The sequence below is a fragment of the Miniopterus natalensis genome, chromosome 16, assembly GCF_054644295.1.
Source record: "Miniopterus natalensis isolate mMinNat1 chromosome 16, mMinNat1.hap1, whole genome shotgun sequence".
Classification (NCBI taxonomy): domain Eukaryota; kingdom Metazoa; phylum Chordata; class Mammalia; order Chiroptera; family Miniopteridae; genus Miniopterus; species Miniopterus natalensis.
Genome location: NC_142096.1, coordinates 606,247 through 630,218, shown reverse-complemented (window position 1 = coordinate 630,218; position 23,972 = coordinate 606,247). Strand labels below are relative to the sequence as shown.

The window sequence follows — 23,972 nt, the reverse complement described above, 5'->3', positions numbered from 1 at the left end:
AGTGCAGCTGGAGGGCTGCGAGGCAATCAGGATGCAGCCCATTTCCTTGGTGTCTGAGCCTCGGTTCTCCACGATGTCACTGGGTGTGGAAACTGGATCTAGTGAGTTGCGATCTTGGGCCGTTACTGACACTGGAACATTAATGTCAGTTCAGGAATAAGACCTTGAAACACAGATGGGAGAATCGGCTTCCTAGCCGCACCCCGACAGTCACACCCCGAGGAGAAAAGGGAGACTGACCCCTCATTTAGCGTGTGCCTCTAAGAGCGTCCGTTTGCTGACAGTGGGCTCATTGGAACCTCTCTCCTGCCAACGGGCACAGGAAGAAATGAAAATCCCTGGCAGGCCCCAGGGCGGTGGAGGGATCACAGTGGCCTTCAGTGGCCCGGCTGAAAGGAGAGCTTTGTCCAGGGCTCCAGTGGGCCTGAAACGCTCGCTTTGTAACTCAATGAAGGTGTGTGTTCCAGAAAGTCGGGGGTGGTTGGTGCGCACGCTGGGCCCCCACAGAGGAAGCTGGGGAAACGTCGCTAGAAAATTCATGATGCGGCCGCCAGCCTCCTGACTCAGGGCCTGAGTATCTTCATCCGGAGAAAATTCAGAGGGGAAAAAAGCTTTGAGCCTGAGCCACACGATCACGTGACTGCAGGAGAATTAGAATTAATTTGGGGTGAATTTTCTCAAAATGAAATGTACTGTTTTTTATGAGAAGGCTCCAGGGATTTAGTCACTTGTTGCGAGTAAATCCTGGGGGAAAGCGTGTGCATGTATTTGCTACCAATCCCTCAAGCATCCTTCTTGCTGACTGAACCTGGTGGGTCCCTCCCAGTGGAGGAAGCTGTCTGTCCCCCCGCAGGGGTTGCTTCCCTGTGGCCTCAAGATATCACCCTACAATCCCTTCCCACCCCCTCCTGGTGTCTTTTGGTTCTGTTCCTTTTAATTAAGAGTCGTAGGTGGTTCTAGACACCTAGAGAAAAATCTGTAACCAGGTAGCACATGTGCCTCAGTTGTTTAAACTCAAGGATTCCCTCCTGTAATCGCCCTGAATCTTCACTGTCACAGGCAGCTCAGAAGGTTGTTTCAAATATTTTGCAGAAGGGCCAGAAAATTACTTATTAAGGATTAAATTTATCAGGAGGTTGCAAAGTAAAATGATTGCAAGATCGAAAGATATTCATAGGATCAATTTCAATGGACAGCACTAATTTATAATAAGAATTAAAATTATTCCAGTGTCCATTTCCAGCCCTGAAAACAAACAAACAAAAGGTAGAACTTGTATTTTCAAGCACTTAGTAGTCTGTGGATAAAAGATAAAGTCAGATTTGCAGTCAGACAGTGTCTTACCTGGGCACCGGGTGCTGTCAGCAGACACCTGAGCGTCCTCGAGGTGCTGACGGGTCCCAGGCATCCCGGCCACGTTTTCACCCTCGGCAATGACGATGCGCTTGATTGTAGGGCTTTTTGTAGGGAGGGTTCCACCTGCCGTCATAACAAAAAGCAAGCGGATGTGCTGCCTTCGGCTGCTGGCACAGAGTGTCCTGGGCACGGCCCAGACACCGCGCTGTCTGGAGTTAGATGTTTGTTTAGCACGAACGATGATCGGACGGCTTCTTGGTCCCCCGCTCGCCTCCTCACAGGCACTAAAGGAACCCGGGGGAACCTCCTCGGTTGTGTCTTCTGAAGTCCAGGATGCTAAGGAGACCCCGTGTTTGGTTCCCTTTGTTTCCGTTTTTGGGGATGGCCGTGGGAGGAAGCTAAGATGCAGGACCTTCCCCATTTCTTGTTATGATGCTGAGACCTTGCGTCTTGGTTTCCATTGATCTACCTGTAAAGGAGGGTGAGCAATGGGCCTGCCCACCTCAGAGAAGGGCCTTGGACCTCAGCTGTTACAGCCTGTGAAATGCTGTGAAGATAATAAACACTAATCTTTATTTAATCAACTAGGCAAGACGACAATTAAATGAAAGAAGGGAATGTGCCTCGCAGCAATGTATTAATGGAGTTTTTGCAGCTCAAACCCACAGAGACCTACACTTAAAATACAGTCTTCGTAATCTGCCCTATCGATGTGATAAAGTGAGGCTTTGGGCTCCCAATTCCTTGTTTATCTCAACTGCTTAAATTCAATTACTTTAATTAAAACTGCACTGGGAATGCATCTTCCAATTTAGACTTTCAGAGGCCATCGGGGGTTTTGTTCTATCACATCCCTTTTGTGTTACCCTGCTTAAAGAATAATCACTTAATTCTCTCAACAGTAAAAAGCAATTTTTTCTTCTTAAATTAATAGCTATTTCTTCAACAAACAAGTCATAACCCAGAGCTGCTCACAAAACTAGCAGTTGGTAAGTGAACTGTGGCTGGAGATACTTTATAACCATTTCAGCTCTGAAATCTGCCCTGACCTTTTGCTTGAGACATAAAGAGACATGATATTGTAACAAAAAGACATATTGTAATTCAATAAAGAGAGTAGCAAATAGTAAGTAGACACCAACTGGGTCCATTTAGCATTTCCATGGTGACCGAAGAAGTGACCTGTAGGCTAATGTATTTTGAGGGGCTTAAGGAATAGGACAGCAGTGGGGAACCCCAAACCTGGTAACTAGCCCCACAGGAATAAATGGGGGTGATTGTGATGACTCTCACACATCCATCCTTCGCTCAGTCATTCCAGATACTGTGAACTACCCAGCCAAGGGGAGACCTATCCTGCCTCAAGGCCACGGCCTCCCTCCCTCCCTCTCCATTTTTCTTTCTTTTTTCCATTTATATTTTGATATAATTTCAGAGTTAGGGAACAAAATCAAGGATAATATAAGGAGCTCCTATATGCCCTTAATGAGGAACAGGGAGAGGATTACCTGACATCTGCCCTATCAGACATTGGAAGTACGGACACTCCATGCTGTTAGCAAAGTCCATGGGGTTGAAATATGAATAATTCTTAATATTCACATAATTTTAAAACTGTGTGATAATGACACTAAGAAAATATAAGCCAAGTAGCTCCTGCTATACTAGGTTCTATAATTAAGAGTCTGCAAAATGTCACCCTTTTTTAAAATACTAATTTGTTTCCTCTCTCCATTCTGATTATTCTGACTGGTATTTTCAAGTTATTTTAAGGAAATTAATTTTTAAAATAACTGGTTCTGACTGGGGTGAGAGTTAGAGATCAGCTTAGATTTTCCTTAATTAGATGCTGGAGATGGTCTGTTCCTCTACGGATGTAGTAATTATTTCTTCCTTAGGAAGGCATAGGTGTGCTCTGGGCTGGCGATGAGGCGGAATAGATGAAACCTTCAAAATAATTTCATTCACAGTGACACCAACAGCAGTGCTTAGTTTATAAATGTAACCCACCCAGGTGGCCTTGGGATTTTTAAATTGCAAAGCTCCAGAGAGAAAGGAAAGAACGTCGGACTGTGAGACGAGAGCACAGAAAATAAGAAATAGTGTGACATACGGGATATTTGAGATGAAACTATAAACATGTGCAACAGAGAAGGAGAGAGAATCTTGGAAGTTCTCAGACAAGGAAGAGACTATTCACTTACTGATCAAGTCAAGGAGGGAACCGAAAGAAGGGTCAGTGGGCAACACAGAAACAGTGATGAACTGAAGGGCCCTCGAGCAGGGTTCAGGCAGAACAGCCTTTAGCCAAGTCCAGTCCCTGGCCAAGGCCTGGGGAGTGGGCGCTCTGCCCTGGAGCTGCTTTCTGAGCAAGTCTGGCCCCTCACAGGGTGTGAAGTGCAGAGGGCTGAGTGGTGGCCCATCTGGAGAGGACACACACACATGCACACACATGCACACACATGCGTGAGTGTGCACACATAGACGCACACGCTCTGGCACCTGGGGCCCAGGCATTCCCTAAGGACCTGCTTCTGGAGTCGTGTGGGTCTGTCCTGAGTCGACCCTGTCATTCAGGGCCTTGAGGAGTGGCCAACAGACGGGCGGTCGGGGGAGCTTGGTGTGCGGCTCTGTGAGGTGCAGGATGGAGCTGGGGGCACAGAGAGCAGGGGGACAGTCACGGGCCTGCATCCAGGCCTCCTGCTGCCCGAGCCAGCAGAGCTCTGCGGAGTCTGGAGTGGCTCCTGAGCTGCATGGATCGAGGTGGAGCACTTGACGCCTGTGACCCTGGCCTGGTTCATGTGGTTATTTTCAGACAGTCGGCACCTGGGGGCCTCATGCCCTTCTGGTCCAGGCCTCATAAATGCTGGGGGGCGGGGAGGGGCAGCAAATCTGACTCTGAGTTTCACCAAGTCCCTAAAGAGGAGAGATGTCTTAGTTAATACAGAACAAACTAAAAATAATTTCCAGCCTGGCTTACTGTCTAGCTTTGTGTTGGATTTGGTGTGTGTTCGATTTGTGCACTTGCTCAAGTTCGCTCTTCATCAACATGACATGTTTCTTGCAGAAAGAGCTTCACAGCTTATCGTTTTTGTTGTCCTTATAAAGTCCTGTATGTATTGTGAAATTCAGATGCTAGAGTCAAGGGGCCCAAATGGCCACAGCCATCCAGGTCCTGGTGCCCAGGGATCCTGACAGGGGGCTGTCCTCTTACCAACTGGGGGGTCCCACATGACCGTGTCCCATGAGACTCGTGAGGAAGCCACCTGCCTTAAGATGGTGACATTTTGGAGCTGGAAGTGACTCTGAATAATTTAGCTCAATAATTTCATTTTACAGGTGAGGGAACCGAGCCCAGAAAGGCATCATTAACACGGACCAGTGACCTCTCCCGAAAGTAATTCACTCGGCTGAAAGATAGAAAGCTCTGAGAAAGTGTTCAGAGTTTTTAAAAAGTGATTTTCTTAAACTTTTTGCTCCATAAATAGGCTCTGGTTTAGAGGGTGAATGTGGATTATTTTTTCAAGGTGGCTATCAAAACGCAGATATTCATCTCTCCTCAGAGACACACAGGTTTGTGCATTTTAAGCTAAGCTGGGTGATGGCCGAGGTCTTGGAAACTGGACACGGCGCAGAAGCCTAGAGCTTGGAGGGTGGGGTGGGGACAGAGGACCTGCCACCGAGCCGGCCAGCCAGGGCCTTGCCTGCTGGACCACTGGCTCCGGGCCAGTCCCAGATGCAGGGACACCCCCCTGGAGGGAAAGCGGCCCAGCTGTGGGAGCCACAGCACAGAACACACTGTGGAAAACAGGAGGTGACAAAAATAACCACCTTTTCAACAAAAGCATGGGATCTAAATGGCCCACAATGAATTTTTCATCCATCGATTGGGCTGCGAACCAGAAAGTCAGGGTGAACGAAGGTGCTCCACCTGTCACTTCGGGGGACGGTTTAAAAATAGGAGCCGCCAGGGAGAGGAGACGGGGGATCGATACCGTGATTGATGGCAGTGATTCCACTCACACAGCTGGGCCATTAAGTGTGCTCCTTAGGGGGTGTCTCGCCTCGCGACCGGCCAAGGCAGAGATGAGGCTCAGGTCGAACATCACTGTCAGGAGACTGAATAATTCACAGTCACGGACGCATTCAAACAGGGGCATTTCCGGCATCAAATCTACAAAAAGTCTTATTTTGAAGAAATTACCGTGTCACCTTTCCATTCTGCTGCTCTTGTTCCTTAAATTAAAAGCACCCCTGCCCTGGCTGGGAGGCTCTGTTGGCTGCAGCATCGTCCAGGACACGGGAGTTCACAGGTTCGACCCTGGTCGGGGCACACGCCTGGGTTTCTGGCTCGATCCCCAGCCCGGGGCCTGTAGGAGGCAGCCGGTCGGTCTCTCCCTCCCTCCCTCCTCTCTCTCTAAAAGTCAATATTCTCACCCATTTGAGTCTGGAAACTCAGGTGTCTAAGTTCTGGGTAATTCTACCGACTGTCATGACAATCGGACGGCACCGCTCCGGGGAGTTTCCGGCTACGTGGCCACTGCCTTCCCCGGGCTGCGGCTCCGTTCTCTGACTTCCGAATGTTCGCTCTGCGTGTTTTCACTCTTCTTTCTGTTGCTTTCTCCAAGAGATTTAACTTTGTCCTCAAGTCTGCTGAGTTTTTAACAGCTCCTGTTATATTTTTAATTCCCAAGCAAAAGATTAAAGAAAACTTTCTCCTGCCCACTGGTGTGGCTCAGTTGGCCGGGCGTCGTTACTCGAGATGCTGACAAAGACCTGATATAAAAATTAAGCCCTTCGATTGAATTTACCTAGACAGCCACGAGGTACGGCTTTAAATAATCAGTTATACTCACCAAAGGCTCAAAGTGACCTTTATAACCTTCAGGTGGTGAGCTCCCAACACCCTGAAATACACGCCACACAGCCCCGCCTCCTGCTCCCGTCCCCGCTCGCCCACACCCCCCAGCTCGCAGTTAAATGTCCCGTGGACGTGGCCAGTTTCAGATACTGGCCGGAGATCTGGCCTGAATGACTCACGAGTTCTCCTTCCCCATTTTATACTGATTGGGAGACGTAGGCGGGAAGGTGACCCCTACAAACCGCAGCTAAACGCTCACCGCGAACGTATGCAAGCCGTTCACCGAGTAAAACCACAGTGTCCGTGAGCCATTTCTGTTCTCCGATTTATTGACAGTCGTTTCATTACAACACAGTGAACGGGTGGTAAATACAGAAGAGGCCACAGTATATAAAAAGCCAGGTAACCCTTCCCAAGGTTAAGACACAGCAGACAAAACCTGCCCCGCCCCAGGCCCCCGCCTCAAACGGGCACAAAAGAAATAGAAAGTAATGAATACAGAACACACCGCCGCTCAGCCCTTCTCACTTCGACTGCCGCGGCGGGAACCACGCCCGCAGCTCACGACAGGCGCGTGGTTCCGGGTCCGAGCAGCAGTCAAAGGGTTACAGCGTTGTAAACACAAGTAAGTACTCGGTGGGGAAGTTTGGTCGGTAGATGGTCTACGGTGATGAGATGAGCAGTGTGGCCCCTGGACCTTCCACAGCCCAGCACGACAAGGGGCTGGAGAGAGAGTAGCTCGGTGAGCGTGACGCAGACCAGCCAACTGCTTTGTTAAACTACGTGCTACGAGGCCTTGATTTACCAATAAAGACAACATGTGAGTAATAAGCGCTGCTCAAGGCCTGGATCAATCATCCAACGGAGAAATTAATTCAAGCACCTCCGAGTCTTGCCTGGTTATGTCTGACAGTCGTAATACACTTGAGCACCATTTATTTAGCTGTGTATTTGTACACAGACCAGCTCTGTGTCTGTCCTAGAAGCCATCTGAGAAAACACATACATACGCGGGACTTCAGGTGGTGTCAATGTACAGAACCCCGCGCGGGCAGGAACCACCGGCACCTCGCACACCCGAGGAGCCACCCGGCAAATGAACGTGTCCTTTCTTTCTTTTCCTGAAACCGGAAAACAGCCTGTTATCAACGACTTAAAGTAACCGCCTTGAGTGGAACGGGAACAATCCAGAAGCTAAAAGTTAGATTTAACTCTCTCTCTGTAGCTGAAAACACCGTAGGAATTCAAATAAAGGGGACAGCGTTGCCAGCAGCCGAGGGCAACGGCCTGGACACTCGGCGTCCTGGAGTTCCCGCCTGCTTCGCGGCTCCTGCCATTCCAACGAGTCGGCGTCAATTCCAGGCATTAAATTCTTTTAACCTGTCGCCTCCATGGAAAAAATGTTTTCCTAAGAAGCTGTAAAATGTGTATTGTTTACCCAGGACACACCTTCCTTTGCGAGTGCCTGCTGTTCGTGCTGTTTTGAAAGATGAGTGAACAATTTAAAAAATATATATAGTATTTATTTGACAAACTAATACCAAGGAATATATTATATATATTTCCAAATCTATATTACCCGAGAGCTGGCGTGGGTGGCGAGAATCTCAGTATCACCCGGATCTGCTGCTGGAATCGAGATCATACCACACAGTAAACGAGATTTCAAACTTCTCAATGACGGGCTGCTACGCCCGCGAGGCAGGCGATTCTCTCAACGTCCATAACTGATTCTTTTAAAAAAAACCATCCATAGACTATGCACTAATTAGATTTTAGGTTGTCAAAAAACTAAGTTTATTCAAAGTCATATTAGTGCAAAACTGGACTAGTAACCTCCATTTATTTCCCTCCTATAATACAAAAAAAGATATATTTGTTTAAATTTATATACCTATAAACATCTTTCAAGACTTTTAGGCCTGAAGGGAATTTTTATGGGTGAGTCTGTTAAACCCCTGAAAACAGAGGTTTCCACAAAAATGCTGATAACAGTCCATCTCGATAGAGCACGAAGCTGCCCCAATACCCCGCCCCCCGATTTCCTCTTTTAATAGAGATGTAAAGGAGTTGTGGGCCCAGGGTTAGGGGTTCCTGTCCTCACGATGGACCTTAAACACAAGGCTCTATAGTGGTGCTGACTTTTTCTGATTTAAGACACGTTCTCTCCCAAAGCAACTCACTTAGGAGGCTCGTGGACAGACGGCAGCCTCCTCCCACGTTCCGGGGGGAAATCGCTCTGGGAAAGGTGGAGCCCAGTGCACGAGGCTGGGGGTGGGGAGAACTCGGTCTGCGTCTTTGCATGAACCCGGAGACGGCCACTGAGGAGAAAGGTGCATTTTCTGGGAGCCACACCTGAGGGACACGGCTGCCCACATCTGCTCCTCACAAGGGAGACATCAAATTGGGAAAAAGCAGAAGTTGAAAATGGAAAGAAAAGCAAAGACAGGCACAGACTGCGTCAGAAAACAAATCGCAGACTCCTCCCACCATCTGTAGTTTTGGGTGATAAACAGAAAGCAAACCAGTAATTTCAGAACCTGAGGGGCAGGAACGCCCGGCACCTACCACGGCCATTAGGGACTCACGTTTGGAATAACTACGATTGGAAATGCTGTGTTCACGAAGCTATAAAGTAGTAACGGATACCGCGTCCGACAGGAAAGAAGGGAGTTGCCCAAAGCACTAAGAGCCTCACTGCATCCAGGCAACGGCGTAAACCAAGAAGCTGCGGGAAGACGGGCAGGAACCCGGCCTTTGTGTCATCCCCTCGGGAGCAGCAAAAACCACGACCCTGGATTTAAGATGGAATCATTCATTCAAGGGAAGCACGTTTGACCTTCACAGCTGAGTCATCGAGGAATCGAGTTCAAAGTGACGTCACGTGAGAGAGCAAAGGAAACACGCGCCCTCGCGACTCTCCGGTGGACGGCTCCCACCAGCTGTACGATCCCCCCGTTGGCGAGACACACACATGCCCGCGAACAGTGGCTGAGCCAGCAGCACCGTCCCGTCCGAGGGAAGCGCGTCCCCCACTCACGTCTCACCGAAGCCGTGTCCCATGCCAGCTGCGGGTAAAAGGCCGTGTCAAAGGCACCTGCCCGGACCGTCTCGCTCGGACCGACGGCTGCAGTGACGCTGTATTCCAAGTGGTATTTTCCTCGTGGAGAGAAACAGGTGCATAAAACACTCAAGAAACATCTCCCTACGTCAGAAAGGCCGTCCCTGTGTTCCCGTGACCATTCTCCAGTCCCGGTTCTTGTAAGTGAAGTAGGTTAATAGCCTCCTGCCCCGAAGCTGCGCGGCCGCCAGACATCACGCCTTCGTCTTTACTTCGTTGGTTTCTCCTCCCTTCTCAAGGGTGCTCCAGCCCCATCGCATGTCGCCTGGCTCAGCTCGTCACGCTAGCTCACGAGTTCCTGTCCTACACTGTCCCCTGTGCCCTGAACTGGGGACAGGCCGAAGGCAGCCATGACCTTTACCCTCAGTGCAACGTTGGAAGAAGATACATAGTAACACAGGCTGAAGATACATAGTAACACGGCTGAAAATACATAGTAACACAGGCTGAAGATACATAGTAACACAGGCTGAAGATACATAGTAACACAGGCTGCTCTTTAAGTCGTGGAAACTTCTGGAGTCGTCGCGAACGACCACCTGCCCTTAGGAACGTTTAAGGCTTACGACGCACTGACCGCAGCCACCCTCGGTCCTCACCTTCCTCCCGGGGCCGGAGCTGTCGGCACCTGCGGAGAACCTCGTGCCCTCACGTAAAGAATGATCACTGCTCAAAAAACAACGTGCGGCTCCTGCTCCGTGACAAGCTCACAGCTGTGTTTTCGAACCGAAGGCTCCTTCCAGACTCGAGCAGAAAATGGACTGAAATTTCACATCACATAGGTTTTCCCCTCAATTTCCCTGAATTTGCCCCAGTCAGTCTTTGTTCTTAGGCTTCCTATGCTGTTGGTTTAAATTGCAAAGTGGACACAGGTGTAAAACATTGAGAGATATTTGTAAGTGGATGTTAGTAGCCTGACCTGAAATATCTCGGCATCGTTTCAAAATGACACCAGCGGAAACAGAGGAGAAATGACTCGAGTGGCACAAGGAAGACCAAGGTCCAGGTCCCGGAGGCGAGGGGGCTGAGGGGGCTCCCTGCTGGTTCCCCGAGTGCTTCGTGCTCTGAGAGTCACGGACGCAGGTTTCCCTCCTGGGGAAACGCCTCTCTCGGGGGGGCTGGCACTGCCTGTCCTTCCAGCTGAGGTGCCTGAACACCAACTGCTGACACCTGTAGCCTGGGGGGTGGTGCCCGAGTGGCAGATGCATTTACACAGGTGACTCCGGCGACCCCTGGCTGATTATGGACACGGGTGGATCACATGCCGATCACTGGTGTGAAGAGACTGAAGCTGCATTTTTCCTATGATTTTTATATTTACGTATATAAACTTTCCAGTCGTATGAAGGGTGTGCTAAAGTAGGTTTTTATATTTTACAAAAGACTCATTTTTCCTCCCCACCACTTCCCCGATGTCATATTTAGCTTTTACATTTGTGGTGCGATGCTAGGCCTCTTTATTACATTAAACTCTAATTTTAAGCTACCGCTGATAACACTTCTCTGATGTAGCCGTGGTTCCCTCCCACACATCGTGAACCAGTAACAGACCCCTCCCTCGGGCCGGCATAACCTGTGGTCAGCAAGTCCATCTCCTGAGGACGCGATGAGACGTGAGATCCTGAGTATCATTCACTCGCCACCGTTCGTGATGTCGCGCGTGGGCTGAGGCCCCACTTCCCGCCATTTGTAACAGCTCATCCGGATTTCACATTTTTGGTTTAGATGGAATCTGTTTGACATCTGTCATGTTTTGGGACGTGGCTCGAGGGCGCTGGAGGTTAAAGGAACTGCTACGTTTGCTGGAAAAGATTTCTCCACCCTCTGGGAGGCGTTTCAGGCTGAAACCACCTCACAGACCCCACACTATCTGTAAACCGATGCCTCTATTAGTTTTAGGAAATAATTCCAAATCTTATTAAAAAAGTCTTTTCATGACTCTTGTGTTGACTCGTCTATTTAAAGACATTGTTCCTCTCCAGGGAGCACAGGGAGTTCAGTCGACACGGACACATGGCTACTCTCACGTGAGGCCCACAGCTGGGTGCGTGGTCCACCACGTGCGTTTTTAAATCTCGCACAGAGAGGGATGAGACGTGTATGGGATATGAGACAGACGAACTGCAGGTCGGCAGACAAAGGTTACAAGCAATCTGATTGGTGAAAGTACTATTTGCTTAATTCAGCAAGTCAGTCTCTTTCCTTTGTTACTTAGTAATTATTTTTGTAAACTGTTACTTAGTATTCATTACACCAGATTCAGGAACCTCGCCCTCTGTTTGTAACAGACGCTGTCCTCCCAGGTGTGCACAGAGCTCTCCAGCGGGTCCGTAAAGGGCGCCGCGTCCCGGGCACCGCATCCCGGACACCGCGTCCCGGATGCCACCTGCCGAGGCCAGTCAGGGGCTCAGTTCCCCAGCTCCCCCAGGTCTGACCGGGGCTCTGCTTCACAGAGGACTCAGACCAATCGGCTGTTTTAATTCTTCATCCAGCCCTGTCAGCAATATCTAGAACAACAGCATTTGGCTAAAATGATAAAGTATATAGTTAATTTATGGAAAGAGCATTACCTTGTTTATATCTGTGTTCATAATAAGCAATAAAAACACCATGAAACAGAAGAGAGGTATTTTCTGTGTTCGTGAGCCTGTGCTCATTCCAACTTGGGAAACCCTGGGTCTGACCTCTCCGCACATCAGATGGAAGCGACTTAGCAGGTCGCGGGTCTCTGTTGACGCTGACCGGGTCCATCACGGGAGTGCGCGGCTTGCGATAAGCATCAGAGCCCCGGGTTTGGGTCACGTTGAACTTAATGCTTTCTTTTCCCCGACGTCTCACAGCCGGGAACTGCAAAGGCTCTAGGAAGTAGGAGCCGCACGTGCCTGTCCCGCCCCTGGCATCGGAAGCAAACACTGACCCGCACTGGCCCGCGGCGTCCCAGGATCAGGCCTCGTAGGGAGCCCTTCCCCTCGGGGCGCGTCAGTGTTTTCCAGCCCTTGCACCCCCCGTCTTCCGATGAACCAGGACGTCGTGACAGGCGAGTACAGAGGCAGCCGGTTTCAAAGACAAAAGTCAATTTTCCACGTAGGTCAGTGGAACTCCTCGGTGACTTCCACATCTCCCAAAAGGACGCGGTTCCTCATTTTGGTCTTTAGAAAAAAGTAACTTCCCGTCTTTTTATTTATTTTTCCTGGACATCAGTGTCCCAACAGGATTAAGCCCTCCCACCAGCAAACACTGTTATATAAATGAGCGTATGCGTGCGGTCAGCGGGCGTCACGGACTCTCGGGGACGCGGCATCCTCTGCAACAAAAGCCGGAGCCGGCCTGCGGGGGGCGCCGGCCCTCGCACGCGGCATCCCCTTCGGGGTGAAGGCGTTCGTTCCTCTGTCTGAACCGGTCCTTCTTCCCAGCCTCACACTGCCTGTGCCCGGGTTGTAAGAAACAACAGTCTGCAGGCCCCTGCAACGTGCCCCCGTGAGTATAAAATGCTCCCCCGACCCAGTCATAAAACGCTGAACCGAAAGGCATTCGAATCCTCATGCTACACGGAGCATAAATATAAAGCCACGGCAGCCAACTGCGCACTTCCAGGTAGGCGCGTGTCCCAACCCTCGGCAAAAATCACCTGGAAATGCGTTTTAGCAAATGGGTAAGAAATTCTCACTAGTATAAAACTCCTGCTGCATATAAAAGCCACACTGGCCGTTCAAGTATTTGGAGGTGTTTTTTCTTATTGTTTTATATTTGTACTAAAATTACGAATTCAAACTTGAGAGTGTATCATAGAGGAAAAGGAACAGTCGCGTCCCCTTCAGGGCACTTTCCCGAGCGAGTCCGCAATCCTGGCACCCACCCCCTCGTCCACTCCGGCCCCAGCTCATGCTCCTGGGTTGTCAGAGGACAACTGACCGTCCGCGGAGAAGCGACGCCTCATTTCCTTCCATTGCTGCCAGTTTGCACATTAAAGGTCAAAGGGCGAGACAGAGACCAGGACGCTCACGGGAAATTCTCACGTAAGACAATGTTTACATTGTTGTGAACGACAGTCAGCCGATCAACGGTCAAGTTCAAGGCAAGCTGTCCGCTCTTTCAAAAGCTAATCCCGGGAGGCTGGCTTCCCCACAAGCCAGAGTCCGAGCCCCGGGGTGCGTCCCTCTGTCCCTCTGACCTTCTCTAATGAGTCCCCTGCCCGGCGGCTAGAATGCCTTCCCCATGAGAAGCAGGTTCTGGATCAGTAAAGAGGTCTGTCAGCTGCCGACTTTTCTCTGGGAAAAAAACACTGATACAAACCTGCCCCGTGGTCACATGGAAATGAGGCTGCAGAGGCCGGGACAAGCGACACTCAGCAGCGAGACGCCCGGGTGGGGTCCTGGCGCCGTCAGTGACCACACGGACCGACGGCGGGACACCGGACGCCACTGGAACCTTTTGAGAACTATGGCTGCCACGCAAGACGCTGGTCATCCCAGGGTCGCCGGTTCCACGCCCTTCACGGTAGCCCCACGCGTGGCATGTCCCCAGGCAAACCGAAATCCATGCAGCGGATTTTAACACAGAAACTCAATGTCTGACCAAAGGAAAATGAAAGACTTTGGCTATTATCATCAGTTGTTCGAATAAAGTTTCACTCTTACAAGATACTTAATAAAATACCTTTTTATTTGCCAGGAAACCTTTTGGCCAGTCACCTCGCCTGCGTTTGTCATGAATGCATTTCCGTGGTACCGTAAGTCACTTAAAAATTACATGGGGTTACGGGATATCTGGTCTAAAAACCTGGCCTCCCGGACCTGAGACTGCAGCCACCGTAGCTCAGGTGTTGAAAATTCACCGGCTCACACGACCGGCGCTGATCTGACAGTTCTCCAAGGGCTCGCCGCCGCTTACAATGTCACACGACCTAACAAGCAGCTGTGGCCTCTCACCACGCGAGGGACACACGGCCGCCCTCTCTGCTACGGTGACGTCCCCAACAGGCCCGGGGAGGCCCGGGGCAGTGGCCTAAAACAGCTTGGGGGTGGGGGGTCCCACAATGATGAAGGCGAGGTGGCAGGAAGGGCCTGGAAACACTTCCAACAGTTCCAAGTCCTGTCCGAGCAGAGCTCCGAGTACAAATGGGACGGGACACGGAGGACATGGCTGAGAACGGCTGTAGAAACGGAAACTGGAGTGTTATTAAGGCTGTGACTATATTGCAGAGATTTCGGCCCCTTGTCGGCTGCAGGCGGCCGTCCCAAAGGCCCCTGTCCCGTGGCCTGGCCCGAGGTAGGCGGCAGGCGCAGCGGACTCCCCGGGGTCGGGCCCCCCTCTTCTTTGGAGACGAAGCCGTCCCGGGTCTTCACGCTCCCCCTGAAAGTCCAACTGTGGGTGGTTCTGCTCAACCTTTAAAAATTTTTCTCGGCCGCGAAGCGAAAATGCGTGGGTTTCCCGTTTTGCTCTCCTCCCCCCACCGGGAGGGGGCTCGGCCTCCACGGGGCAATCCCGTCCCGAGGCGCAGGAAGGACCCCCCCCCCCGTTTCCTCTCCCGGAAATGTGCTGGGCGTCGCGCGTGCAGACGGCAGGCCTGGAACGAAGGACAGAGAAAGACGAAGGGCCGCGGGGCGGCGGGAGGCGTCCCGGGAGCCTCCCCGCCGCCGAATTCCCGCGCGTGGGCAGGACTGGAGCCCCTGCGGTTCGAGAGGCCAGCCGCCAAGGGGCCGGGAACCGGCCGGCGGCCCCGCCTGGAGCCTCGAGAGCGCGCCCGGGCGCAGGCTCACACCCACTCCTGCATGGAGCGCTTGCAGTACAGTATGTGGCGGGGGGTCCCTTTGCGCTTGAACCGGAGCACGGTGTACACCAGCACCAGCAGGCACAGCGCCAGGACGCAGGGGATGGCGATGGCCACGGCCCGCACCGTGCCCGCGGTGTTGTCCAGCTTGATGACAATGTCCACGTCGCCCGGCGGGCTGCGTCCCTCTGTGTGTCTGTCCGTGGGGCCGTCACAGCCCATGAAGTCCTTCAGGATGGACCTGGGGTACCCGGGCTCCACCTTGAGGATCTGGTTGTTGAACTTCCAGTACTCCTTTCCTTTGTAGAAATAGGTGAAGCCTGGGGGCGGGGGAGACGCACACACGGGAACCGCTTATTCGTGAAGGGGGACGAGTACAGACGCTTCGCTAAACGACTGAGAAGCCCTGGCTGGGGAGCTCAGCTGCTTAGAACGTCCTCAGACATGCCAAGGCTGCGGGTTCGACCCCCGGTCGGGGCATCCGTGGAGGAACCGCCGCAAATCCATGTCTCTCTCTCTCCCCCCTTCCCTCCTTTCCACTCTCTCTAAGAAAAAAAAAAATCGATGGAAAAAAATATCCTCAGGTGAGGCTTAGCCGAGAAAAAGAGAAGTCTCGTTGGCAGGAGTCGGAGAAAAAAATGCAGCCGAGAAGCAGCCTGAAATCTCATCAGAGAAACCCGCCCCCCGCCCCCCCAATTCACCTCCGCCAGTTTAGGGCTTTTTCTCCCCCTGTGAACTGTCCGTTGGCTGGGAAGGTGTTTACGTGCCTGTTTCCCCCTTTCCGCGCGGGTTTGATGTGATCCTGTAGCTGTTGCGCTTGCTGAGAGCGGCTACTTCAGGAGAACGTTTGCCTCTAAATTAACGTATTTTGAGAAATTCACGGGCTAGACGCGGGGCTGCCATCGGCAAGATGACACACAAAGGTGTTAACAGTGGATATTAAACTAAAGTTGCATTTTCTAGAGCCCCGGCCAGCGCGGCTCAGGGGCTGGGGCGCCGTCCGGCATCGTCTCCGTGACCGGCTCTGCCCCGCGGACGTGCTACTAGTATCTCCCCGTGAATTTTAATAGAAAACAGGTGACGTTACTTCAAAGGCACTCACACCCTCCATTTAAAATAATTACCTTCATTTAATTTTTTTTTTTGTATAAACTAAAATAAATTGAGGTTAAAAAAACTTCTGGACAGACTATTAAACGTCAATGGAGGAGGGACACTCGCCTGCGTGGTAAGACCCTGTCGCCCCGTCGGGCGCTTTCTAACGGCCCCGAGCAGCCAGAGGCCAGGGCCCCGGGAAACGAGCCGGGGGCGTGTGCAACGCCCGGGCGCCTACCGTGCTCCCTGTGAACGAAGGCTCCCTGCGGGGCGTCGGGGATGCCCTTCCAGACGGTGATGGGCTTGGGGTAGCCGGGGTCCATGGTCTTCATCTCCTCACTGTATCTCCAGTACCTACGAAGCACAAAGAGACGACACGCGTGTGGGGAAGGACACGGTGCACGCCGACCGCGGCCGCTGACGGCCACCCCCTTGTCTCCTGCCCCCCGCACAGCCCGTCACGGTTTTCAGAGCTGGTTTCAATCGCTGGGAGGACAGGGGAACCAAAGCGTTCATCCCGTTTCCTCTCCTGCACGCGAGAACACGGGGGATGTTATTGTGCGTTTATTCCGTCTACGAAAATTAGTAAACAATGCCAAATACATCCGAAATTCGAAAGGGCGGCCTCGACCCGCGTGGAAGTCAGAGGTTTCCGTTTTTTAAAAATCTTCCTCGGGCAGCAGAACACGTTTTTCTGAATAATCAGAAGCAGGGTCTTGATTCTTTTCATCCATTCGGCACACGGGTGAGTCCCGAACACGCCTGGACTGGCTGCCGGTGCTGCGGGTGCGACTGGACCGAGCGGACCTGCCCAGCGCGTCGGTCCTGCATCTGAGGGGTTAGGAGATCCCACGGGGCCCCTGCTTGCGGCACGATTTCCACGTCAAATATCTAAACCCTGTGTCTCTTAAGCAGAAAGAGGCTCTTAATCAGTAAAGACAAATTCTCAGCGTGTGGGATACAGACGACACACCTAGACTCACAAGTCGCCTTAGCTGGGTACCGGGGAGGAACATTTATATTGAATATTATTTTAAAATATGTGGAAAACACTCTGAAACCAGATTTCGAGGACTGTTGCCTGGGTATCGTCACAACCAACTCTTTCGTGAACGGGACACGCGCCACAGGAGACTAGAAATACCGGCCTCCCTAAAGGCCACTGACCGCTTCCCTCGCGAGCGCACTGACCTGTTCCCCTTGAAGAAATAGGTTTTCCCAACGTCCTCCCACCAAATGGCCGAGTCGATGCCGTGAGGGGGGATTCCGCTCCCGAGGGTGATCAGGTCGTGAGGGTAGCCGGGCTGGAGCGTCGTGTCCTTGAACACCCAGAACTTGTTACCTGTGAAACAGAGCGAATGCAGAAGGCGCTGGTTCACTGTCAGAAATCAGAACACCGGTCAGCGACGCGTCCAAAACGATTCCCCACGAGATCCGCGAGATGGCCTCCCGGCGTCGCATCTGGAACCCCGGCGTGGTATTTGAAAGGTCCCCCTATTTTCAAGAATGGATATCATGAATACCTATTTCAGAGCCCAACCAGGACGGTGGGTTAGTCTAAGAAGTTAAGGAAGACCTACAACGTGCCACCGTGAGCCCGTCTGGACCAAGGATCAAGGGTGCTCTGCCTGGGGGCCGCAGGCCCCGCCTTGGTCCAGGGCTGACCCAGCCAGTGTTTTCCGCGTAACACCCTCTAGGTCCGTCGACGTTGCTGTAAATGGCCAGATTTCATTCTTTTTTTATGGCTGAGCCATGTTTTTAATCCATTTGTCGGTCGACGGACACCCAGGTTGCTTCCGTATCTCGGCTGCTGTAAATGCTGCAATGACGGGGACGCACACGTCCTTTCAAAGCAGGGTTTTCAGAGTCTCCGGATAAACACCCAGAAGTGGAATCCCTGTGCTTTAAGGCAGTTCCATTGGCAATTTTTTGAGGAACCTCCTCAGTTTCCCGTCGCGGCTGCACCGGTCCACGTTCCCACCAGGCGCGCACGCGGGCCCCCCGGTGCGTCGCAGGAGAGACGCCCGCAGAGGCTTAGGCTACCTACTGTTCCGGGGCCTCGGGAGACGACAGCATGCGAGGAGACGAGGCGACGGCGCTTCCAGGAAATTCTCGCGATTGTATAAAAACCACTCTTTTTAATGTTTTGGAAATTCTTCCTTAAACTGTGGGTGTTTTCCATCAGTCCAGGGAGAAACATTTAGACTTTTACTATAGAAGATCTCAATGTACTTTTCTTTTTCTCTTAGGAGCAAACCCCAGGGGATTTTTTAAAAATGCACTTACACTCTCTTCAAAAAACAAAGCACAGAAGAAAACTCATCAGCAAGCATTTCCTGTCAGCCCCCTGATGGGATCCCAGCAGTTAACTGTACACAAAAATTAGGAAAATCAACACCTTGCCTGCTAGTGTCTGTGGCACTGAACTCACGGAAACAACGCAACGATGACTGCGAGTTACACCTCTGACCGAGGACACGCGGTCACACCCTCTGCTCCATCCTGACGGGGAAAGGCTTTCACCTGGCGGAGCCGACGTGGCTTCATTTCTGTTTTTTAGATTTTTGAGTATAAGAGATTCATAGTCAACTGTTTTCTTTTTTTTAACATCTGAGAGGTGGATTTTTCAGGACCTTACCGTCAAGCCGTCTGGCTCTCCAGGAAAATATTGCCTCTTTGGCAGAGAAGGCATTTGCTGAATTTCACAGGAGGCGGACAGTCAGGAGCAAGTGGAACACACGGCTCCTACTGACATTGTACTTGGCAGAAGGCAGAGGAAAATACCAACGCGTCTGATTCAAGACAGAGACACTTCATAGATAGAAAAACAACCTCGCCTATTGTTTGGGGCAGGAAAGGATGTTATGGATCATCTACTCCGGCAGTTCTTTCATGAGACCCACCCACCCACCCTCCCCGTATCCGTCCATCCACCCGTAACGTTTTCTTTGCCTTTATGAGCAGTTTCCTAGTTTATTGTACGTGGTTTAATCTAAACTGACTAAAGCAAGTAAAGTTTGAGAAACGAAAGAGATTTCATTGCATCAGACAGCAAGAAACTTCCAAAGACTTTAAAAAAACAACAATCCCAAACCCCTCAGTTCACAGAAAAGTGGTTTTTAAATCACCCTTTCATCCATCCATTTTACATTTTTGGTGCTTTTAAGCAAAATCTAAAAATTTCACAAGATCACTGTGCCTCCCAAGCCTGACCCCCACACGAGACACCACCTGGGAAAATAAATGAGAATTAAAAGTGGCCTTTGTTTGCATTCCCAGGCAGCACAGAGGTTCCTTCCGTGAAGCGAACTGGCTGGGCCCCCCCTGGCAGGCGTCTCGGGGTCACCTCTCTGAGGGCGACAGGGCCCTGGACACCGTGGCCCCTGTGCAGCCGAGCGGGACCCGGCGCCCTACCTTTGAAGAAGACGAAGTTCCCCTCGTTGTTTTCGTACACGGCGTCGATCCCCGGAGGCAGGCCGCGCCAGAAGTAAGTGATCTGCATGGGGTACCCATCCATGACCCTGCTGTTCCTCACGCGCCAGAACCACTGGTCCTGCAAGCCAAGCACAGGTCGCTCAGCGCCACACGCACCTGGCAGCCCCGCCCGGCCAGCGCCCGAGGCCTCGCCCGTGCCCCAGAGCGACGCTCAGAAATCAGCGAACACGGGCCCCGCGCGATCCCAGAGGATTTCACCGTAAACCTCCCAACCGCCGACGCGTACACTGCGGTTAGAAAGATCATGTGAAACACTCATTCCCGGCACCGACACTGTACCCAGGGCTTCCCGGGTGGGAAAAGGGGGCACGGACCAGGCCCGGCCAGATCTGAGGACCGGACGAGTCGGCTTCAGAGCCTGAGGGCAGCTGGGGCCGGTGAGCACCCTGCCTGTGTGCCCCGCCCACGGGTCGGGGATGCCTCCTGGTCCCCCGTCTTACATGCTTCGTCCCTAGCGTGATAGTGGAGTCCTCCGTCACCCTCCGCGTCCTGCCTGGGACGAGGAATTGTAGGGTCTCCCCAAACGAGAAAAGCGATCTTGACAAAATCACCAGAGCAGGTTCCGACCTGAGTCAGCTGCCTGTCTACGGCTCCCAGGCGCCCGGGGGGGGGGGGGGGGGGGGGGGAGGGGGCGAGCCCACGGTTTCCTTCGCTGGACTCGTTAGTGCGATGAAGTCCCATGTGTTTATTTTCGCTTTTGCTTCCCTTGTCGGAGAAGATACATAAGAAAAAATACTGCTACGAGAAATGTCCCAGATTTTACTGCCTGTTTTCTTCTAGGATTTTTATGGTTTTGTGTCTAATGTTTTAGTCTTTAATCAACAATAAACTAACCAACCAACCTGGAAATAGACTCATGGACACAGAGAACAGGCCGACAGCTGTGGGAGGGCAGGGGGGTTGCATGGCTGCATGGAAAAGGTGAAGAGATTTAGCAAAAAAAACCCCAAAACCTCATAGACACAGACAACCGTGTGGAGATGGCCAGAGGGAAGGGGCTGAGCGGTGACGGAGGAGGCTAGGCTCTGGGTGGTGGACACACAATACCACACACACACGACTGTACACCCGAGACCTCTATGATTTCAACAACCAATGTCATCCCAACAAATTCAATAAAAAATACAAATCCTGTGACTCCGTAGGGTGATGGATGCTAAAGACAACAGAGGCCACTGTTCCGTGACCAGAATGAGTGGAGGAGCAGAGGGCCGTTCCCACACCTGCCAAGAATTACCACCCTTTCATCCCTGACCTGAAGAAAAACGTGTCCTTTACGATAAAAGCTATGTCCCTGTCGGATACTCTTTTGACTCAAGCTAGACAGGGCATGTATCCAATTTAACTTTTTAACCATCGACTCCTAAGTGGCCTCCTCGATCGTTTTCTATCAACTCATCGCGTTTTATTTTCTCCACGACACCCGATGCTCTGACCTTCCTGCTTCATGACTCCTGCCTCCCATGGGAGTAGGCGGCCCCCCGGCCCCGGCCCAGCACCAAGACAGAGAGACAGGCAGCTAAAGACAGACGCCAGCACCTCTGTCCTTGGCCGGGATGCAGGGCTGGTTGTTCCCACAGGAAGCCTGCCGGGCTCCGTCCGCCCGAGCACCCCCTCTCTTCACAGACACCACCCCTTCACTCGCCAGCCCGGCTGCTCATGGCCCTCCCCGGAGCATCTTTATTTTTCTTCCTTTCTCCATTTTTTTTTTTAACACTCGATCCAGGCTTCCCCATCTCCAGGGACGTTTACGGGAAGCTATGCCTCTAGTCCCCAAAGACTCTCTGCCCTTCGGGTGACCCTGCTGTTTACCCCCATGGCGTCCGTGGTGTCCTGGGCCAAGGGGCCACGGCGCGGTCATGCTGGGGCAGGTGGGACAGCGAAGTCTCAGAGGTGACAGAGGCGGAATCCGAGGGGTGAGTGGCGCCAGGGAGTATTATGTTGGGGTCACATCCTTTCCCCCAGACCTCACCGAAGGCAGGAGGGAACCCAGGGGCCTGAAAGGCTGTGGACAGGGGCAGACACGGAGCAGAAACGGAGGCACAGCCCGCGGCACCCACGGCTCTGAGAAGCGCAGGGGCCGGGGGGTGGGGAGAGGCGGGGGCTGGGCCTGAGGGAGGGGCCGCGGGGAGGCAAAGTTAGGAGCCAACAAACCAGGCGCCACAGGCCTGCGCAGACCTAGAGGCTTGCTCCCGGGAGGCAGGGTGGGCGGCAGGGGATTCCCCAGAGGCGCTGAGCAGAGCCTGAAGAGCCCTAAGTGAGGTGCCTGGAGTTCAGGGGCCGCTGTTGCCACGACAGGACGGCCAGTCCCGTTACCAGGGACTAATTGCTTTATGCTAATGAGCTCTGGGAAACCCTGAGGCCACTGCTTTGCTGGGGGTTATTTACCTAAATGGAGTTCGGGAGGTAACGGCCCTTCCCTGAGCTCCAAGAAAGCCCTCAGCAGACAACTTCACTGCGAGAAGGCCGTGAGGGTCCCCGTGGGGGGCGTGTCGTGGACACACACATACATGTACAGGTACAGTGTTTTCACTGACAGTCTGCTTTAGGCCACGATGGATGTTACATTTTCCCATCCCCATTAGTTTAAAGGCTCTCGTGTAACTAATAAAATTATTCCTAAATACAGCCATGGCCCAAGACTCCAGGAGGAGGATGGCTGAGGTCATCTGAAGGCATCTGTGTTTCCTGAGCCAATCGTTAGCAGAAACACTGTAATTATTTTTTAAATGTTAAAGTTTTTCAGTTACAGCTGACATTCAACATTATAGTAGTTTCAGGTGTATACATAGTGATCAGACATTTATATACCTTACAAAGTACGTCCCCAATAAGTCCAATACATCGTTATTAAATATTGTGTTACTGTATGTATCGCTATACAATAATGTTGGCTGTATTCCCTATGCTGTACTCTAGGTCCTGTGACTATTTCGTAACTATCAACCTGTACAGGCTGATCTTTCCCCCTTCCCCCAGCCCCCCACTCCCTCCCACAACTGCTGATCAGGGACTTGGGATGTGTCCACTGCCCTGCTGGCGGGTCAGCTGCACGCTCAGGTGGTGTCATAGGCACAGGCCCCGCGACCACCCCCCCAAGAAGCAAAACTTAATGCGATTTAGCTGTGGGTGTAACTGGAATGTTCTTTCCTTGTCTTCGAATGGCTGGTTCCTTCTGCCGTTTAAACTCAGGAACGTGTCACCTCATCGGAAGGACCCTCCTTGACCCCCAAACAAGGCAGCCCTTCCCACCTCTCGCTGCCTGACTGACCGTGGGCTCTGCTTCATCCCACCACGGCACTCCTGGTGACGTCCACACGTACGTCTACTTATGGGATTTCTGACTCTCCCCTCCTCCGCTCAAACACAGCTCCTGGTGGGGGAAGGAATTTGTGGTGTTTGCTGCAATGTCCCAGACCCCAGAAGGCTGCCAAGGGCAGGCAGGCACCTCATAAATATTTATCCCATGAATGAATCCATCAATGCGGTGGGCCAGAAATGGAGATTAAAGCGATTCACGGTCTGTGAAATATAAGGGCACTTTTTCAAATAAAATAAAAAAAAGTACTTTTCTCTCCCAATTTGGTCTCTGTTATTTATAGTCTCCAAACTTTATATCTGACACGTAGTCACTTCAAAGTTACAGACTGTACATAATTTATCTTTGTGAAAGTGAACCAAGAATGAGCCCACACGGGACGAGGTTGGCTGCCTGTAGCAGGGACCCTCTCAGGAGACGGAGGCATCTCTTGGGGACACTGGGGACGAACACAATCTACTGAAGAAGTACAAGCACATGTGTGTCTCAGGCCCTAAGTTTTCTAAAGAAATCCCGTGTAAGTGAAAGTTTTGAAAATGGGCGATTCTGACTGTGCACTGTCTAGAAAAGGGGGTGAACGCAGGCAGGTTTCTGTCAGGGGCATTTCAACAGCACCCAGAGGCCCACGTGTCCTGAAACCTGTCACGTGACCAGGTGCACTGTCATCTGAGCATCGAGCTCTCAAAACCCGGAGGCTCCGGGGCACTGTGAAGACCGTTAGCTGCTTTGGAAGCAGCCTTCAACTACTCTACGGCCCACCAGGGAAAATCATCTCGGGCATAAATAATTCATGTTTTCTCTGTGATAATTACGGCTGTCACAGTAAACGGACAAGTTGTCATCTCAGCTCAGGCATCAGCCAGCCTTTGGTGACTCCAGTTTGATAACCAAGGCCTTTTGAGCCTGAACCACTACAGCAGCCGACCCCGTAAACCTGGGGACTAGACCCCGAGGC

The 23,972-nt window shown here is 51.9% G+C and overlaps 1 protein-coding gene across 4 annotated transcripts in view; it reads right to left on the bottom strand.

Moving 5' to 3' along the window:
- Window positions 1–15,039: 15,039 nt before the first annotated feature.
- The window catches only part of MMP16 (matrix metallopeptidase 16), a 213,283-nt gene continuing 204,350 nt past the window's right edge, over window positions 15,040–23,972 (bottom strand). For all 4 annotated transcript variants that reach the window (XM_087825237.1, XM_087825236.1, XM_087825235.1 and 1 more), the window contains 4 exons: window positions 19,618–19,756; window positions 17,395–17,545; window positions 16,442–16,557; window positions 15,040–15,428 (listed from right to left, as the gene is read on the bottom strand). In XM_087825237.1, coding sequence (XP_087681363.1) covers window positions 15,094–15,428; window positions 16,442–16,557; window positions 17,395–17,545; window positions 19,618–19,756 — 741 coding nt within the window. In that variant the 3' untranslated portion in view covers window positions 15,040–15,093. The remainder of the gene's footprint in view (window positions 15,429–16,441; window positions 16,558–17,394; window positions 17,546–19,617; window positions 19,757–23,972) is intronic.